The 17003-nt window shown below is 50.9% G+C and overlaps 6 protein-coding genes across 6 annotated transcripts; 3 read left to right on the top strand and 3 right to left on the bottom strand.

Annotated features, from left to right (window-relative positions):
* Nucleotides 1–62: 62 nt before the first annotated feature.
* IAR55_000557 (uncharacterized protein) lies at nucleotides 63–1926 on the bottom strand (the record flags this gene model as incomplete). Its single annotated transcript, XM_066943691.1, has 8 exons — nucleotides 63–299; nucleotides 370–541; nucleotides 613–801; nucleotides 863–1003; nucleotides 1087–1166; nucleotides 1227–1310; nucleotides 1380–1511; nucleotides 1657–1926. The coding sequence occupies 8 exons, from the start codon at nucleotides 1924–1926 to the stop codon at nucleotides 63–65; spliced, it is 1305 nt and encodes a 434-aa protein (XP_066806233.1).
* A 531-nt stretch (nucleotides 1927–2457) lies between these two features.
* Nucleotides 2458–3675, top strand: IAR55_000556 (uncharacterized protein; the record flags this gene model as incomplete). Its single annotated transcript, XM_066943690.1, has 4 exons — nucleotides 2458–2503; nucleotides 2609–2842; nucleotides 2910–2975; nucleotides 3170–3675. The coding sequence occupies 4 exons, from the start codon at nucleotides 2458–2460 to the stop codon at nucleotides 3673–3675; spliced, it is 852 nt and encodes a 283-aa protein (XP_066806232.1).
* A 208-nt stretch (nucleotides 3676–3883) lies between these two features.
* Nucleotides 3884–7056, bottom strand: IAR55_000555 (uncharacterized protein; the record flags this gene model as incomplete). The annotated part of the gene is made up of 9 exons (XM_066943689.1): nucleotides 3884–4336; nucleotides 4397–4475; nucleotides 4528–4884; nucleotides 4944–5073; nucleotides 5126–5207; nucleotides 5263–5368; nucleotides 5435–6817; nucleotides 6875–6897; nucleotides 6970–7056. The coding sequence occupies 9 exons, from the start codon at nucleotides 7054–7056 to the stop codon at nucleotides 3884–3886; spliced, it is 2700 nt and encodes an 899-aa protein (XP_066806231.1).
* A 469-nt stretch (nucleotides 7057–7525) lies between these two features.
* IAR55_000554 (uncharacterized protein) lies at nucleotides 7526–9505 on the top strand (the record flags this gene model as incomplete). The annotated part of the gene is made up of 9 exons (XM_066943688.1): nucleotides 7526–7574; nucleotides 7635–7667; nucleotides 7748–8059; nucleotides 8123–8292; nucleotides 8363–8796; nucleotides 8887–9174; nucleotides 9256–9275; nucleotides 9339–9405; nucleotides 9475–9505. The coding sequence occupies 9 exons, from the start codon at nucleotides 7526–7528 to the stop codon at nucleotides 9503–9505; spliced, it is 1404 nt and encodes a 467-aa protein (XP_066806230.1).
* Nucleotides 9506–9738: 233 nt separating this feature from the next.
* IAR55_000553 (uncharacterized protein) lies at nucleotides 9739–14259 on the bottom strand (the record flags this gene model as incomplete). Its single annotated transcript, XM_066943687.1, has 14 exons — nucleotides 9739–9818; nucleotides 9875–9933; nucleotides 9993–10112; nucleotides 10175–10427; nucleotides 10486–10912; nucleotides 10966–11442; nucleotides 11497–11577; nucleotides 11629–11757; nucleotides 11812–11922; nucleotides 11982–13217; nucleotides 13277–13324; nucleotides 13385–13897; nucleotides 13953–14109; nucleotides 14198–14259. 14 exons carry the CDS (start codon nucleotides 14257–14259, stop codon nucleotides 9739–9741), a joined length of 3753 nt encoding a protein of 1250 aa, XP_066806229.1.
* Nucleotides 14260–14741: 482 nt separating this feature from the next.
* On the top strand, nucleotides 14742–16769 carry IAR55_000552 (uncharacterized protein; the record flags this gene model as incomplete). The annotated part of the gene is made up of 4 exons (XM_066943686.1): nucleotides 14742–15280; nucleotides 15340–16051; nucleotides 16116–16469; nucleotides 16533–16769. 4 exons carry the CDS (start codon nucleotides 14742–14744, stop codon nucleotides 16767–16769), a joined length of 1842 nt encoding a protein of 613 aa, XP_066806228.1.
* Nucleotides 16770–17003: the final 234 nt, after the last annotated feature.

The raw sequence follows: 17003 nt of genomic DNA, 5'->3' as shown, positions 1-17003 counted from the left end.
AGGGGATACAACAAAAGCAGCAGGTCTCACTGTCCACCATCGCACACGATACTTATCCACATCTATCGCTTCAGTCCCGCCATGACACCCTGGGGAGGAGCAGCGTACCCTGTCCCAGAGCCCGACGTGGGGGGGAAACCGAGTTGTCCGATCGATCCTCGATTACCTGGTGTAGGAGGCTGTGGCTGTACTGATCGACGTTGCTGCTGCAGCTGTTGAGGTGGGGGCTGTTGATCTCCACCTCTGGCTTGCGCTCTCGCCTTCCAAGCATTTCGAATGGCATCGCTTCGGGCCAACAGCTGACACGAGGGATAGAATGAGATGAGCACATTTATCGCTAACGTAGATGGGACATATCAGCACACTCACGGTTTCAATCTCCACGCCATCTTCGATACTTTGTATAATCTTCTCCATTATCGATTTGTGGTTGGCGTTGGGCTTGTCATCTCGCGTTCGGAGCATCCTCCAAGTGCCTCGATCACCATCCCAGCAGACTTCCACTATTCGATCGTCCAGTTGTTCGCCAGAGTCTTTCACTCTATCGTTATGGAACCAAATACACGTATCAGCATCAGTCCCTCAAGCAAGTCTTACCATGTCCACACTCACCTTTCCCACTCGTCGTCATCCATCTCCATCGTATCGAAATACTCATACGCGTCCTGACCCAACCATGTGTGCAGCAGGAACGTCGGCTTTGCATAGAAGTCAGGCTCGTCAGGGTCGCTCGGAGATGGAGGGAATCGAAGTTCCAGTTTGAAGTCGATTGAGTTCTCGGAAGGCGGTTTCCACTTAAGGCTGTCAAATGATTGAAGTCAGTCTCGTCGTTGTCTCGACTTGATACATCTTGTCCACTCACATGTTCTCGTCTGTCCCTGTAACATACTCTGTCTCTACACAGGTGAAGATCAAACCATCATGCCCATGTTGTAGCTTCGGCACGTGAAAGTTGAGGACGTGCGCTATGCTATACGATAGCTCCTGAGTCTTTGCTTGAACTCTGTTAGGTGCGATGTGACCACGGAGATCAGCTTCCAAACAAGACAGGGATCTCTCTTCCGTAGCATATTGGACAGTACTCACTGGAAAGGAAGGTTCTCCCTCCATTCTGGATATTCTCGCAACGATTTTTCAAAAGGCATCACCACCCAATCCCGCAATCTCTGCATTATGCAAGAGGTTAGACGATGGAACTCTGTGGTCTCTCACCGATATCAACCCACAGCATATCGTTTCAGGAGAGGCTTTTTCATGATGTTTTCCCCGTTGAGCACCATGCAGTCGAAAGCGTAAAACCGTAGTGTCTCCTGCAGACGGATGAACATCAGCTTTATTTTCCTCTTCACCACGAGCGACCCATGGAGCTGCCAGCTCACCGCTCCTGTCTTCGGGTCGATGTCTATCACTAATTCACCGTCTAGGAGAGTCTCGCCGAGAGGGTTATTGATGTTCTCCCAATGGGGGAAATGAAGATCTTGGACGCTAAAGTATCTCTGCTTCCTATCAATCTACGTGACGAAGCGAATCAGCATGTCATCCATTTTGCGACAGGAGTATTGTATCTCCTCTTGATGACTATCATCGGAGCGACAAGTTGAAGCGACCGCTCAGAAGTCCGAACCACTTCAAGGTAAAGAAAAGCCCATCACTCACCAACCAAACTTCTTGATTGTTCGTCATCCCATTCATGACCACAAAAACCAGTATCCTGACCCCATCACTCTTCTCACAAACCCAAAAATCCTTGCTTTCCAACAGATCTAGCGACGAGGTTGAGAATGAGACGGGCTGCGATCCTGGAAACTTGGTGCTGTTCGATTCGCATAGGTCTGCGACGCGTTGGGAGAGGAATGATTGGATGGTAGGGTCGGTCAGAAGGTCTCCTGGGATATCGGGGATGGGATATGGAGCGTGAGGAGGCATGTTCGGGACCGGTGATGAATAGTAAGGTTGACGTCGGAAGACTCCCCAAGGGTCAGGATGTTGTGGTCCTCGATGTGTCGGTCGTCTCGTGTTTCGATGCAAAATTGGACAAGGTGAACGAGCGTTGTCGTGGCGTCTATGTGCTCTGATGACCGATTACTATTCCAAAGAGATCGCCTTGCTCTCCCACGGATTCAAAAAGAAGAGCTCTGAAGTGGGTCGTGACGCTATGCTGTACGTAGACTGGGAAAGCAAGGGGGAGGACAAGGAAAGAAGAGACATCTGATGGGACGAATGTGGGCTCGTTCGTTGTCGCACTTTCCTTTCAGCCCGGTGGAGGCATTCCAGTCAATCCCAGTCATTCCGACCAAATCCGAGATTCCATACGAGTAGGTGACGTAGAGATCAATCAGCTGCAAATGCATCTATGATCTTGTTCGTCCTCATCGCATCGTTGTGGTTCATGTCTGAATACCATTGTTGATCTGACTACAAGCTTGAGAAGGTCTTGATAATTGCGTTGAGCCCACTATGCCTCTGTCCGACGCCGATCTTTCTGCCGCGCCCATCGATGATGGTGAGTTGCCACCTTGAATGTCGTACATCTGTCTACCGTAGTAGCATGTGTGCACAAGGTGTCTCTTACAACGAACCAGCCGACCGCTGATAATGGATGCGACAGGCTCGCTCACACCCAACGATACACCTACCACTCCATTCGACCCAAATGATCGGTCTATCGCTCCTCGATCTCCCAAGCCCCAGCTGGTACTCTTCGATCCTCGATCCGGTAAATCAGAGACGATAGACCTATCTTCAGCTTCGAGCGTCTTGAGTCTGGAAGATTACAAGAAATTGAATCGACGGACTACGGAGAGAGGGATGATCAGTGGGTTGGTCGGCGGTGGTGTTCTGAGTGAGTACAAACCATACTTCCTTGGTGGAGAAGATCGGGTTGATGAAAAGACCGTGCTCGTTCATAGCCTATCTCGTCAAGAGGTTTTTCCCGAAGACACCTTCTAGAAATGCTCTTTCCTTGACTTTTTTATGTGAGTTGGCTGCCATGTCTTCTTCTTTCTTCACTGTCTTTGGCTTGCCTCTCAACTTCCCAAACATCCGGGTTGTGGCCGCTCACCGGGTGTGGGTTATCCTATCCACAAAATCGTCCCGTCGTCCACACATCTCCCTTCACTCACTTCTTTTTCCCTGTCAAGATTATCACTGACCTCTACACACTTCACAGTCTCATCCGCCTTCATCTCCTACTCCACATCACGAGCTCTGCTCGTCTCTGAGATCCTCAAAATCCGCGCAAAAGCTCGTCAACAAGCCCTAACCAATGGCGATCTGCCCGATCTCGGAGACACCCCTCGTTCTGATCCCATATTCGATTCCTCTTCCGCCTCACCTTTCGGTAACATCAATACCAATACCAGCAGCAATATGAGCAGTCGTGTGGGTGATTCCCCTATTGATTCACCTTCACCTGAAAACAGAAATAGGATGAACGGTCAAATTCCACGAAGATTTCCAACTCCTCCTCTGGGTCCTAGACAAGGTCAAGGACAAGGTCAGAATCCGGATTCGGGAGAGAGAGATAGGATGATAAGGGATGATCTGGCGAGATTGGGTCAGTCAGTTCCGGAGAGGAAGAGATGGGCTAAAGGAAAAGGTTTGGAGGGTGAAGTGGAAGAGGAGAATGAGATGAGGGATCCGTATTCGTTACCTGGTCTACCGAGGAATCAGTAGATGTATGTGTGAGGTTCGGTTAGTAAGCTGTGAGAGAGTGGAACAGGTTACGGGGACGACTAACTTGACAGAAGTGTCGTAAAGATCGTAGGAATTGACGACGAGTACGGGGCAGACGCATACCAAGAAGCGCACCAATCATGCATCGCATAAAGATCGTCTTCGCTCTTGATGTACGTCTTGCGTAACAACTCATTCCCCTTCCACCTCACCTCATGAGGATACTCCTCGTATCTCCTTCCAGACTTTCCTCGTCTCTCTTCTCAAGATCACTCTCATCCTCGCTGCCAATCTCCAACTCTAGACTATCCTGTCGCCCAACCGACGCTCGAGATAGCATCGACCTTCTTCCCCCTCTCCCTCGCTTGACAAGCGGACTTGGCATTCCCAAACCAATACCCGTATTTCCAACCCTTTTGGTAGGACTGCCTCCAGCCACTGAACTAGCTGGGGACCCGCCCACACTCCCTTTTGGCCACGCAGCAGAAGATGCTCGAGAATTTATGAATATCGGCGTCCCACTACCGGACCTCCACATTGAGGAGTGGACTGTGTTGGAGGAGGAAGGAAGTACAGGCGATGACAGTGTCAACAAGAGATTTTTGAGATTGGGAAGGGTATGACGGAGATCAAGCAGGCGGATGTTGGCTTCCAACATAAGCTGTTCATGTTTTGTTAGATTATACAGCAGCCTGGCTTGAGATGTCCCGAGGAGACCCACCATTTCGATGTTTTTGTTGAGCAAGAAGACCGCATACTCGTATCGATATCTCTCCACTCCCTTGGCATACAGCGGGAAGCTAAACATTCATAAGCGTGTAGCCTTACACAACTGCCTTGCAGTACACTCACGATCGTGGCCCTTGCATCACACTGACACCGTCTCTCACTGCACTCCGACTGCCTGCACAGGTGACGATATAAGGTAAGCCTCCAGATTGTGCTCCACCTAGATTCCCTAGCATCTGAACGACCATAGCGACATAACCCAGTGCAGCTGCCGTAGTCCTTTCATCAACCCTGTGCGCAGGTAGGGACAGAGGTGGAGCAGGATCTTTGGGTCCCAAGGGGATGGGGAGGGGCACCCCAAGGATGGTGTACAGTAGTTGAGAAGGATCGAGAGGCTGGATGGGGAAGAGAGCGTCGAGCGTTTGTATATGCGATGCTCGAAGAGAGTGTATTCGCGGGTAAAGAGAGGTGCGCTCGGTCCTATGACGAAAGCGTTGATGATGTAGCACCGACATGACAACATCGGCAGGGCAACTCACTCAACAGATTCGATCTTGTCTTCCAATTCTCGCGCTCGACCATGGAGCAGGTCATCAGCGGCTTCAGCGTCGGCGAGGTTGTCTCGTCGTTTCTCCAAATCTTGTTGCTGCAGCGTGATGCGAGCTTGGGCTGCGATCTACCGTCAGCACGAGTTCCGAGATGATATTAAGGTTCGACTTACTCTCTCGTGTGACCTTCTCCACAACCGACACCTTCTCATTGATCCATCTCACCCTTTCTTCCCGCTGGGAAATTTCCCGACGCTTTACGAAGAGTGAATATCAGTCGACGCAAGGATAGATTGGCCGAAGTCCTCACCAGTGCTCGCCTGTCTACGTCTTCTGTCAAAAGCTTGTCCAGCTTTTTCTGCACTTCCAAGATCCCCCTTTCAGTGTCAGCAATGACAGCGTGCATATTGACCAGTCTGCGGGTTATACTGTCAGTTGAGACCCCGCACACCATAGAGATAGCATAAAGGGGACAAGCTCACTGATGCAAACCGCCGACACCAACGCCCTTTTTCATCCTGGTTTCTCTCATGCTCCTCTCCAAGACCCCTCCTTCTACCCTCTGCGTTGATCCCAGTTGCTCATCGTTATCCGGAAGGTAGAAAGTGGATTTCGGATCCGTGCTCAGAGTGAACTCCAATCCATTCGGTCTACTCTGATGACCTCTTCGTAAACTATCCAACTTCACCACTCCTCCAACACCGTCTAGTCTCTTCCACTTGTCATGGTTTTCAACCCACACTTCGAGCTCCAGTGTATTACTTGCGTATTCGGTGACGCTTAGCCAGGGTGCGAAATCTCCTGTTTTGAGAGAGGTAAATCGCGGGTGAGTCGAAGGCGGATGAATGGGGGAGATGAAGAAAGGTACATTGATTGTTCGCGCAGATGATTCTTGTTCTTTGGGGGAAGGCAGGGTTGCGGAAGGGTGTCCTTTGGGATTTGGTCGACCATTTGTCAAGGTGGTCCGAGATTTTGAGATGAGTTGGGATTCTCTTCTTTTAGCTGCTGGTCCAGCAGACTCAGACAGTCTAGATGTCGTTCGATTCAAGGGAGGACCACTAGAGGCCCCCACTGGTCTTTTCGCGGGACCATTACTACTCGTAGAAGGGGTTGCTGCTCTGCCAGGGGAAGTCATAGAAGAAGTGCGCGTCCTGGGTGAGGGTACCGAGTCGGTCCGAGCTATGGAACTGCTTGATGACGATGCGGAGAGGGAAGGACGAATGCCATTGGGTGTGGGAGGAGCGGAAGATATGGATGCCGTTGAAGATGTTCTTGACGACACAGGTCGTTTCAGATCCGGCAGGCCCCCCTTCCCCTTCTGACGAGAGACCTCATCGCTATTCGCCCTTTTGGGCTTAAGTATCTCTCCCTGATCGAAAGACGACGGCACGAGTTTCAGTATTACGAAGCATCTCGCCAGTCTTTTCTTCCCTTCTTCTATCAACTCCATCTGCTCATCCACTGACCCATGCAGACGTTGAGAGAACGAGACATGACCATGTCCATTCTCCAGAGCCTCGCCAGCAAGGGTTGGAGCTCTGGGTCTCGTGACTCTCGTCGTTCTCGGTAAGCTATGCGAGAGGGTGACGCTAGGCGATGTGGGTTCGATCGTTGCGTTGGACGAAGAAGTCGAACGTTGTCGTGCGAGATCGTGTGTTGGTGGGAACCGACGAGAGGAGGAAGAGGATGGGAAGGGGAAGGATGGAGTAGAACTTCGACGTCGATGACGTGTTGTATCCGGGGATGTAACAAGATGGGAACTACCTTCTCCATGATCGAGAGAATAACCATCGTAGCTGTGGTCGGAGACGAATTTCGAAGCGTACGGCAAAGACTCGAGAAGCGTGAGTTGATGGATTCGAATTCTAGAGATCATGTTAGCTGGTCCATCTTGCAAGAAGAAAGGAGAAGGAGAGGTTCACCCTGTGATGTGCCGTATGCGAGGCTGTGTGGGCAGCAAAATCCGTCAGCGGGTCCCACGGGTCGAGTAGCAGCAGCTCATCTGAGCAGCACCCACCTTGTCATATGGTCCAAATTCATCGGTCGACACCTCCGCTCCTATCAGATCCTTATCACCTTCCCCTCTTCCGTCGAAATCGTTCATCCCAATCAGCGACTCTTCGAAACTCAACGTTCTCAACGACGGGCGAGACGAGGGGCGGGCGATCAGCTGTGCCGTGTCAAGGGAGGGGTCGTTGTTGCTGTCGTCGCCATGTCGAAGCTGTTGAAGGCAGAGAGTGTGTATGTGGTGAATGAAAACCCGTCCGCGTGGAGGCAGATTCCGACCGAGGTCAGCTTACGTTGAAATTGTTTGCGTCTTGCGATGTTGTCATCATTCCAGGAATCCTCATCGTTTTCCATCTTGACATCAACAATCAATCGTCTTCATAGACACAGCTCAACAATATCAGACAGAAGACGCACATCGTTTGGGTCTCTTGTCCTGGTTCATAACGTCCTGCGAGGTCCCGCTGTGTGCATCCTCATTGCGCATCGCCAATCACACCTCATTTCATCGTCGCCAAGACGCTGAAAGTGCTTAATAAGCGGCTACCATCGGATTTCGAGATACCATGGAATCACAACGGCCTGCTCAGCTTCCTCCGAGAGGATTGCCAATGTGTATGTCTCTGTTTTATAATCAGGCTGCTATGTGCTCACTACCACCATATGCGTTGACAGTATCTGGCCCACCACCTGTCACCGAATCTTCCAGTATGTCATCATTTTCTCATTATCATGCAATGTGGTGTATACCGCCTTGGAGACTGATGTACCGGTCTGTGATTTTGTAGCATGTCGACAATGCGGTAAAGAATTCAACCTTCTCTGGCGACGAAAACATACATGCGGTCATTGCGGCTATGAATACTGTTCCAACTGTCTATCGGACGGCCAAGCGCTTATGCCTCGTCGAGCTGGACAAGCCTCATCGTCTTCGTCTTCATCAGCGGGAAACGCCTTCGCCGAGATTGGAGCTGAGATCAGAGCTGGGTTGGGCCTGGATGACAAGCGAGAAAACGGTGGTAGAGTCACGGATGGAACTGGAGAAGGCACCGGATACGAGGTGGAGAGCGTCTGCACGTACTGTTTAGGGATGCTGCAGGGTGAGTCGGCTTTGCAGTGTTTCCCGCCCACACCGCATTGAATAGTCTGATAAATGTTCTCAGTCACCGCCGCTCCGTTACAGATCCTTCGATCACTTCCTCTTAAAAGACTGAAAGACTACCTCGCGGCATATGACATGCAATGTGTGGGACCGAAGGAGAAAGAAGACTTTGTTCAAGCTGTGATCAAGGCTCGTAATCCTACCACAGGTTGTTTATCCCCCGAAGCAGAGGTACGTGAGGACAGCTGTAACTAGCGCTACTTTCACAGGTTGTAGCTGACATCCACCACCAATAACGTAGAGTTACTTCCGCCGTCGATCTGTACCTAAGCAAGGACAGCCACCACGACCGAACGGGACCACCCCGAATCGAGCTGCGCCGACACAAGCTCGTCCCCCTCCACCTTCACAACCCCAAACATACGCTTCGTCGTACCGACCTCCACCTCCGTATGTGCGACCTGGTCCACCACCTCAAGCTAGACCACCTCCACCTCGGACGCCTCAATACGCTCCCAGTCCAGCACGACCGTTCCCTCCCACTAACACTACCTCTCAACCTCGGCCGACTCCCCGTCCTCCTGCTCCTTCAAGACAACCGTCACCACCTGTCCCCACGATCATGTCGCTGGTCAGTCTGCCAACGTCCTACTTGTCCAGTCTCAGTATAGGTACTCTCAAAGCGATTCTATATGAGAATCACGTCAGGGTCGATTTCAAGCAGGTCTTAGAAAAGTGAGTTTGTGGTCAACTTCGTTTCGTCTTTGCTTCTTCAGATGAAGTTTCATGAGACAAATAAAGCTGATATCTCGCTCGTCTGACCAGAGATGAGCTCATTGGTCGAGTCTCGGAATTGGTCCAAGACGAAAGAAAGCGACTGGAGCGACAACGAATTTTGGAAGAGCGAGAACAACTGGAGAACAGTACTTCCGCAGTAGCCCCTCCCAACGATATCCCGAAGGACAAGGAGGAAGGCGAAGGTGGTGCAGAAGAGAACGGGGTCCTGCCCAGCGCGAACAAGAGCGTGCCCACGGGACCTATGCCAGAGATCGATAGAGGTTTATGTGTCGTCTGTCAAGATGAGGAAGCTACTTTGGCGGTGGTCGATTGCGGGTGAGTACGATCGAAGCGCATCCAGTAATGATGCGGAAAATGATGAGAGGTGCTGATGTGTTCTTCTCTTGTGATTCGTAGACATCTCTGCATGTGTGCTCGTAAGTGTATTCATGATCCTCCATGACATTAGTCAGAACCTGGCTGATGAATGGCGTTCTCAGACTGTTCCGATCTGATCATGGCAACGAGTCAAGAATGTCCTTTGTGCAGAACGAGAATCGTCACCCCGTACGTATGACCCACTGACTCTGCACAAGCAGAATAGTTACTGACAAGTTTATTCTTATGCGGGTCTAGTCAACGGCTGATCAGAATATATCGCACATGAGCCCGCATCTTGAATCTGTCCTTCACGCCATATGCGCCATTCTCTTCGTCCTGCGGTTTTCACAATATTATGCTAGATGCATTCGTCAACCAGTCCAAAGTATATCAATGACAAAATGCGAGAAGGTATAAAATGCAGATTCTGCTCTTCTCTGTTCCTACTGACAGAGCGGGACGATGCCAAGGAGAATGTAGAGCGACGGAACAACAGCCGAAAAGGACCTTGACCGCTCATTATTGGACTCCTTGCTCGATCTTCATCTTCTTGATCAGAGCCCAATCTGCTAGATCGACTTGATCTCTGAAATTTGTTTCTGAGGGAGTACCCTGTCAGCTGGTGCATCTCGGTCTCAGGATATCTTCAGCTTACTGAGTGTATCGATACTCTGTCTAGTGATCAGAGAGACGACTTCATCCTTGTCGTCAAAGCTGAATGGGACAGGACATTTGTCAGTTGATTCAGAACTCGGTCCTGAGGGTGAACTCACTGTCGTCCATATAATTTGGCAGCTTGATGAGGTGCTCTCTCTATCTTGACAGCTGCACCGGCACCGATCTGTGACTTCTTTACAATCTCAAATGGTTTATGGTTGATCTCGATTGAGGTGCTATAAGCCGGAATAGCGTCAGCTGTCTCCACTTTTAGATAAAAGGATAAGAGCCAGCTCACATCTTCCCCAATGTCACAATCTCCCTCTTCCCTGTCTCTTTATCGACCTTCACCACACCCATCGGTGTACCGACTCTCATTGTTCCCTCAATGATATCACACCCCAAGATAATTGGATCACGATGCGCGAAAGCCTTGAGGATCTTGAGCTTGACTGGCCAGACAGCGTTGGGAGCAGCTTCTTTTCGCTTGGCTTCTTGTACCTCTGACATGTACTTAGTAAATGCGTCGAAGAGGTGGTAAATGATCATAGCTGAGAGAATGAAATGATCAGCTACCTTCTATCGTCGGAATTTCCTAAGCTGACTCACCTGAGAAGATCTTGATGCCAGCTTTTTGAGCCAACTCCTGGGCTTCTTTCTCAATCTGAACATCAAATGCCAAGATGACCGCATACTCGGGTGCCTTATCCAACATTGTCCCCGACTTCACGATTGTACTCTTGTGAATCGGTCCAATGCCAAAGTTGAAGACAGGGATCTTCATCTGTTCCAAGAATGTCAAGAGGGCTTCGAGCGAACCCAGAGTACTTGCTTGCACCCAGACACCCTTTCCTGATTTGGTGACAAATCGTGCCAGAGATGTAAGGTCTTCCATTGCCAGATCCTTGTATGCTTCAACTTCATCATCGTCTTGCGCAACGTAGAGCTTGGCACCAGCGATAGCCTTCTCGAGACCAGGGGCAGAGATCTTGACACCGAGAGCGGCTTTGACCTCCTTGTGGTGAACATAGGCAGACTTATGACCAAAACGTCAGCTGGTGCGCATACCATACGCTGGCGGCAGCTCACCTTGACTCGCATCTCCCTCATTGGTTGAGGTGTAAGCAGCGCTCTGACCGTCGTCACAATCGGGCCATCCGTTCCACATAACACGATCCTATCACCTTCTCTCATGACACCGTTTGACAAGACCACATCGATGGTAGTGCCCAGACCTTCAATGACCTTGACTTCCAACAAAGTACATTCAAGCTCTGATATGTACATCAGGTTCGCGTTCATCCTCTCCTGAGTAAGCTTGACCAAGAGCATGAGCATGTCGGGGATACCTTCTCCAGTGATGGCAGATGTAGGGACGAGGGAGATGTTTCGACCAAGGTTCTTGTTTTCGTCGAAGATCTCAGCGTTGAGACCTTGTTCGGCGAAAGCGAGTTTAGTCTTTCGCACTCGGTCATCAAACTCTGATTTGACGGAACTCGATTGAGCATTGAAGGATTCTCGGAAGCCACCGTTGGGAGTCGCTTGCCAGCCGTACATTCGATCGATCTGTTGGATAAACGCTCAGCAGGTTTCAGTTGAGTGGTACAAAACGAGACACACCTTGTTCAGGGCCACAATGAAAGGTGTCTTGCCCTGTCGGAGCAAGTTGAGAGACTCGATAGTTTGAGGCTCGAGACCATGCTTCATGCGAAGTCAGTGTCCGCACGTCAAGAAGTAACTAGGTGAGCTCACAGTGATGTCGACAACCAGGATAGCAATATTACACAAAGATGAACCACGTGTTCGCAGGTTTGTGAAAGACTCGTGACCGGGAGTGTCAATGATGAGCAGACCAGGAATTTGGACTTTGTAGTCACCGCCCTACGACTCAGAGATAAGCCATCAAAAAGTCAATAGCAAGATGAGTAAACTCACCTTGTTGACAACCGTTGTCTTCTCCTCAATGGCAGATCGGGGGAAGAAAGTAGCACCGATCTGCTGGGTGATACCACCGGCTTCACCCTCCTGCACTGATGTTTGACGGATCTATAGACGTATACGTCAGTTGCTGGTCCAGACTACCTTAATCGCAACGAATGACTGACCTTGTCAAGCAGCTTCGTTTTACCAGTGTCAACGTGACCTAAAATACAACAAATGGGACTTCGAAGATCGTCCTTGCTCTTGGCAGCTTGAGCGGCCTCCGACCTTTCCTTGATCTTCTGCAACGCCTTGGCCTTCCTTTGAGCGAGCTCATCATCTTCGGAGTCCTCGTCAGTATCGTCGTATGAATCATCGTCAGATTCATCGGAATCCTCCTCTGAAGAAGTCTCCTCTTCGTCGGACGACGATTCCTCAACGGGTGTTTTGCCATTTGGTTTGGCGGTGGGAGCCTTCACAGCCGGCTTGCCATTGGTGGCAGGAGCAGAAGGTTTAGCAGCGGCAGGGGCAGGAGCAGTCTTCGCAGGAGCTGAAGCAGAGGCGGCAGGCTTGGATTCGAGTGCTTTCTTGGGCTCATCGTCTTCTGACTTGTCCCAATCATCTTCAGACTCCTCGACCTTGAGCTTGTCGACGCCGGCTACAATTGTCTCTACTGCAGCAGCCTCGTCCTCTGACTTGTCCCAGTCATCTCCACTCTCCTCCGCTTTGTCAGCTGAAGGTGCTGGAGCTGGCGTTTCGACTTTCGGCGCAGATGGCGGAGCGGGAGAAGCGGGAGCGGAGGTAGGGGCAGAAGGAGTGTCCTTGGCAGCAGCAGGCTTGGTTTGCTTTTTCTTGTTTCCGTAGACAACCTTCTTTCTCGCCTCAGGGGCCGCACCACCTTCGTGCAAACCGGCCACAATCATACCGGACGCCAACATAGCCTGTTTCCTGGCCTCTGCTGCAGCCCTGGCTTTCTTCTCGGCGGGAGTGAGAAGCTTGCCCTCCGCTTTAGCCTTGGCCTGCTTCTCCTTCTCTTTTTGCTTCTTCGCAGCCTTCGCAGCTTCAATTCTAGCCTCTTCCTCTGCTATTCTCGCCTCTTCCTCTTCGATTTTCTTTAATCGTTCTTCCTCCGCTCGTCGCACCTCCTCTTCCAGCTTCTTCTTCTCTTCCATGGCAGCTTGCATTGCCAAGATATGAGCCGGGACCTTCTTGCCCTTCCCAGCAGCAGCAACAGGTTCAGCGGGTTTGGCAGTGGCCTTCTTCTTTTTCTTCTTGTTCTTGGACTCGCCAGCACCTGCCTCCTCGTCACCCTCATCCTCGTCAGCTTCGGGAGCAAGTTCCGCTGCTGCTGGTGTTGATGGCTCCTCATCAGCTGTGGCAGCAGGACCTTTCTTGGCAGCTGCTTGAGCCTTCTTCTTTGCCTGTTAACCACAACCGTCAGCTGTATGTTCCGGTTCACACGCCAATTGCTGAAATCTACCTTTTCCTTCTCCTTCTTCAGCTTCTCCTTCTGAGCTTTTGTGAGGATCTGATGTGGGAATGCAGTAGTCAGACTGGCGACTGTCCGAACCTACAAGACAATGCGCACCTTGGGTCCGTCATCGTCTCCCTGTCCGTCCTCAGCTTCAGCATCAGCGGCCGGTGAAGCAGCTGCTTCTGCCTTTGATGCTTCCGCTGCTTTTCTCTCGGCAGCCGCTTTCTCTAAGATAGCATCGATATCTTCCTCGTCTTCCTCAACATTCTTCTTCCCCTTCTTCCCTTTCTTCCCCTTTTTAGGCTTGATGTCCTCTTCGGGCCATTCGTCATCCAGGTTGGCTGAGGCTTCAGCCTGTTGTATGGCCGGACTCTCAGCGGCAGCAGCAGTAGCAGCGGGCTCGTCCATGTCCTCATCCTCGTCAACAACCTTCTTTTTTTCCTTCTTTCCCTTCTTGCCCTTCTTAGGTTTCACGTCCTCTTCTGGCCATTCATCATCAAGATTGGGTTTTGTATCGGCCGCAGGAGCAGGAGTGGCATCGGCGTCATCGTTGGCGGTTTCGTCAAAGTCAAATTTGTTCTTCTTCTTCTTTTTGTCTTTCTTAGCGTTAGAAGCTCGGATAGTAGCCTATACATCGTAGTTTGTCAGCATTGATTTCACTACGGATAAGTGGAGTACTGACCATTAGATCGCCACCCTCATCATCGTCCACGGCCTCGCCGTCATCAAGCATGTCGAACAGTCCACCTTTCTTGGAGCTCTTCACAGGCTTGGGCACATCCTCCTCGCTGCCGGCTTCAGGCGTTGCGATGTCCTTGAGAGCAGCTTCCTTCTTCTCCCTATGCAAGTGGCGAATTCGTCAGTCGACCCTCATCCTCCATCCGCCCGACTCAAGAGGTGGAGGGCCACGGAACATATTGTACGTACCAGAACTCTTCGTCTTCGACGTTCTTCTTGCCACCCTTCTTTCCCTTGTTCTTGGGCGGCATTTTGTGCTGTTGATCACCGGAGAGGAAGGTGTAAGTGGAATGAGGGTTCTGATGTCTCCGCCTTTGCCGTCTCGATCGATGTGATGTGCCGGCTGGCTTCTCGGGGTACCAGCAGAAAAAGTTGGAGAGAACGCAGAAAGGGAATCAAAAAGGGGGAGAGCCAGGGTGGCACAACTGCAAAGTCGTGGTATTTGTATTCGGAAATTGGCGGAGTTTATTCATTTTCGTAATGATCGCAATCTAATAACCATTACAATCGTAATCACGATTGACACATACACACATTGAAAAGGTGGAGGTGGCATGCGGCACCCTTTTGACAACAATGCGTGCGACACACGCAGTGCAAGGCGCGTTTCACTTCTGTCACCCACCATTCTCTTCCTCAGTCCAATCGTCATGCCCTCGCATTAGGGATATCACCATCTCGGACTATAGGGTCCACGCCGAAAGCTTGCACGCAGCAGAAAAGCCGACCGTCAATGTCCTCTTATCCACCTGCGGGTAGCTCACAACCGATACCCGGCGAAGAATATGAGCTGCCTCAGCTCGCGGTCGACTCCTCCGAGGCTGGTCCTTCCCGGCGGAGATCATCCAATAACACTTCGAAAGCTGCTCGAACGATCACCCTTCACTCTGGACAGTCCACAGCAAACATCCTGTTCTCTGCACCTGGGGCCTCGCTGCCGACACCACGGAAACAGCGTCACGGTCACTCTCGAACACATTCACTTCCCGACTCTCCCGAAGCCCCTAATACACCTCGACGACTTCATCGAGCCACGTTCCTCAGCGAAGACCCGGACCACACTCTGTACGCTCGAGGCACGGAAGAAGTGGACCTGCCTGATTTCGGGCATATCCTCGGATTCAACGATGATGCCGGTGACGATCATTTCGCTATAGCTCAAGGAATGAAGACTAGATGGAAGAGGAAACTGTATCTGCTTTTGGAGGAGCCAAGCAGTGGAAGGGAGGCTTTCTTCGTCCACATCCTCGTCACGGGCATCATATTGTTCAGGTAAGTTACCCAATCTCTGTCCAACGGAGGACAGTCGGGTCGAGCTGAGACATGCACAGTGCGATCCTCACGACGTTATCTACGATGCCTGCCTTTCATACTGATGCGGCCTCGACCCGGATCCTGTTCGGCTTAGACACATTTATAGTCATCCTCTTCACTATCGAATACTTCGCTCGGTCGTTAGCACATTGCGACTCGTGGCCACAGTACTACACTTGGGCTACTTCATTCTTCGCCTTACTGGACGTTGTCGCGATCTTGCCATATTACATCGAAGTCGCACAGAACGAGGACACTTCCATCCTCTTCCGCTTCTCCATCCTACGGACGTTCCGACTACTACGGGTCTTCCGAGCATTCAAATATCAGAACCAGATGCTTCTCACCATTGAGGTCATGTATGTCGCCGTTCGACGGTCTAAAGATGCTCTTTGGGCGTTGAGCTTCTTCATCCTCCTCGTCCTGGTCTTATTCTCTACATTGATCTATTTCGCCGAAAGGGGAACATGGGATATGTCGCTCGGAGCATTTGTCGATTCAGATGGTGACCCTTCGGCATTCGATAGTATCCCGAAAACGGCCTGGTTTTCCCTCGTCACAATGAGTACAGTGGGGTATGGAGAGGTAGTCCCGAAGAGTTTCCTAGGCAAACTGTTGACTGTTCCTTTGTTGATGTTTGGACTATTACTCATCGCTCTGCCGAGTTTCGTGCTGGGAAGGAACTTTGCAATTGTGTTTGATGCCATGACTCAACAGCTACCAAATCCAGTAAGCCAGCTCTGCCGGGGCCTACCCCTTCTCAGGAAGCCCCAAGCTGACATGTCAAGGACAGGTGTCTAATCTTACCAGTCCTCGAGAATCGTTGGATGAGTCAGAGGAAGTACAGCAATCATCCACCGCACCGGCTCCATCCACTGAAACTACCTACAACACTCCTCTGTTGCCCACCATAGCGCCAAGCAATTCTAGCACGCCTCTTCCATCTGCTCGGTCTCGAGCTATCTCGCCGATGCCTGCTCAACAAAGCTCTGGCATGATAGCCAGCGGAAGTACGACAAGTCAGCGCGTCGGACCTGCTGGTGTCCCACGTATGTGGGACGGAGGTGTGGACGGGTTCGGTGGTGATCCCAAATCTGCGGCGAAGGAGAGAGATCTGACAAATGTGAAATTGGCAAAAAACCAACTGGTGAGCTGTCCAGCCAGCAGACCTTGGTTTGCATCTGTAAGCAAAGCTGACACCACGTCACAGGTTCTGTTGGAGCAGATTGACTCCCTTCGACGGACTATCGACAGACAAGGAGAAATGCTGGCGCGCTTGACGGAGGTTCTAAATGCAAGGGAAGGATGCAAAGCCGATGAGTGGAGAGGGTTCGGACTAGGCGTGAACACAGGAGGGACGGACGGTAACGGAAGATCTGTCGATCAGCTGAGAACAAATGGAGAGGAAGATCAGTTTGCATTGGGTGATAGCGACGAAGACAGATAGAATTTTGCATGAATAGAAATCATGCAAGAGGGGCATTCAACACGAGTCAATACGTTTGAACGGGTTGACATTGACAAACGGGTTGTAATCAGACAATTGCCGCATTAGAAATCTGTTTGCATTTGATTAATAAGCAATTCTAGCGGTATTCGCGGACCTCTTCGCGAGATCTAAAGAGCAACAGTTCAAATGATTTTTTCTGTTCCACTGTCTCCAATTCATTACATATTTGGA

This window comes from Kwoniella newhampshirensis, chromosome 1 (assembly GCF_039105145.1).
Source record: "Kwoniella newhampshirensis strain CBS 13917 chromosome 1, whole genome shotgun sequence".
Lineage (NCBI taxonomy): Eukaryota > Fungi > Basidiomycota > Tremellomycetes > Tremellales > Cryptococcaceae > Kwoniella > Kwoniella newhampshirensis.
The sequence above is the reverse complement of the archived record's forward strand: the minus strand, read 5'-3'. Positions and strand labels throughout refer to the sequence as shown.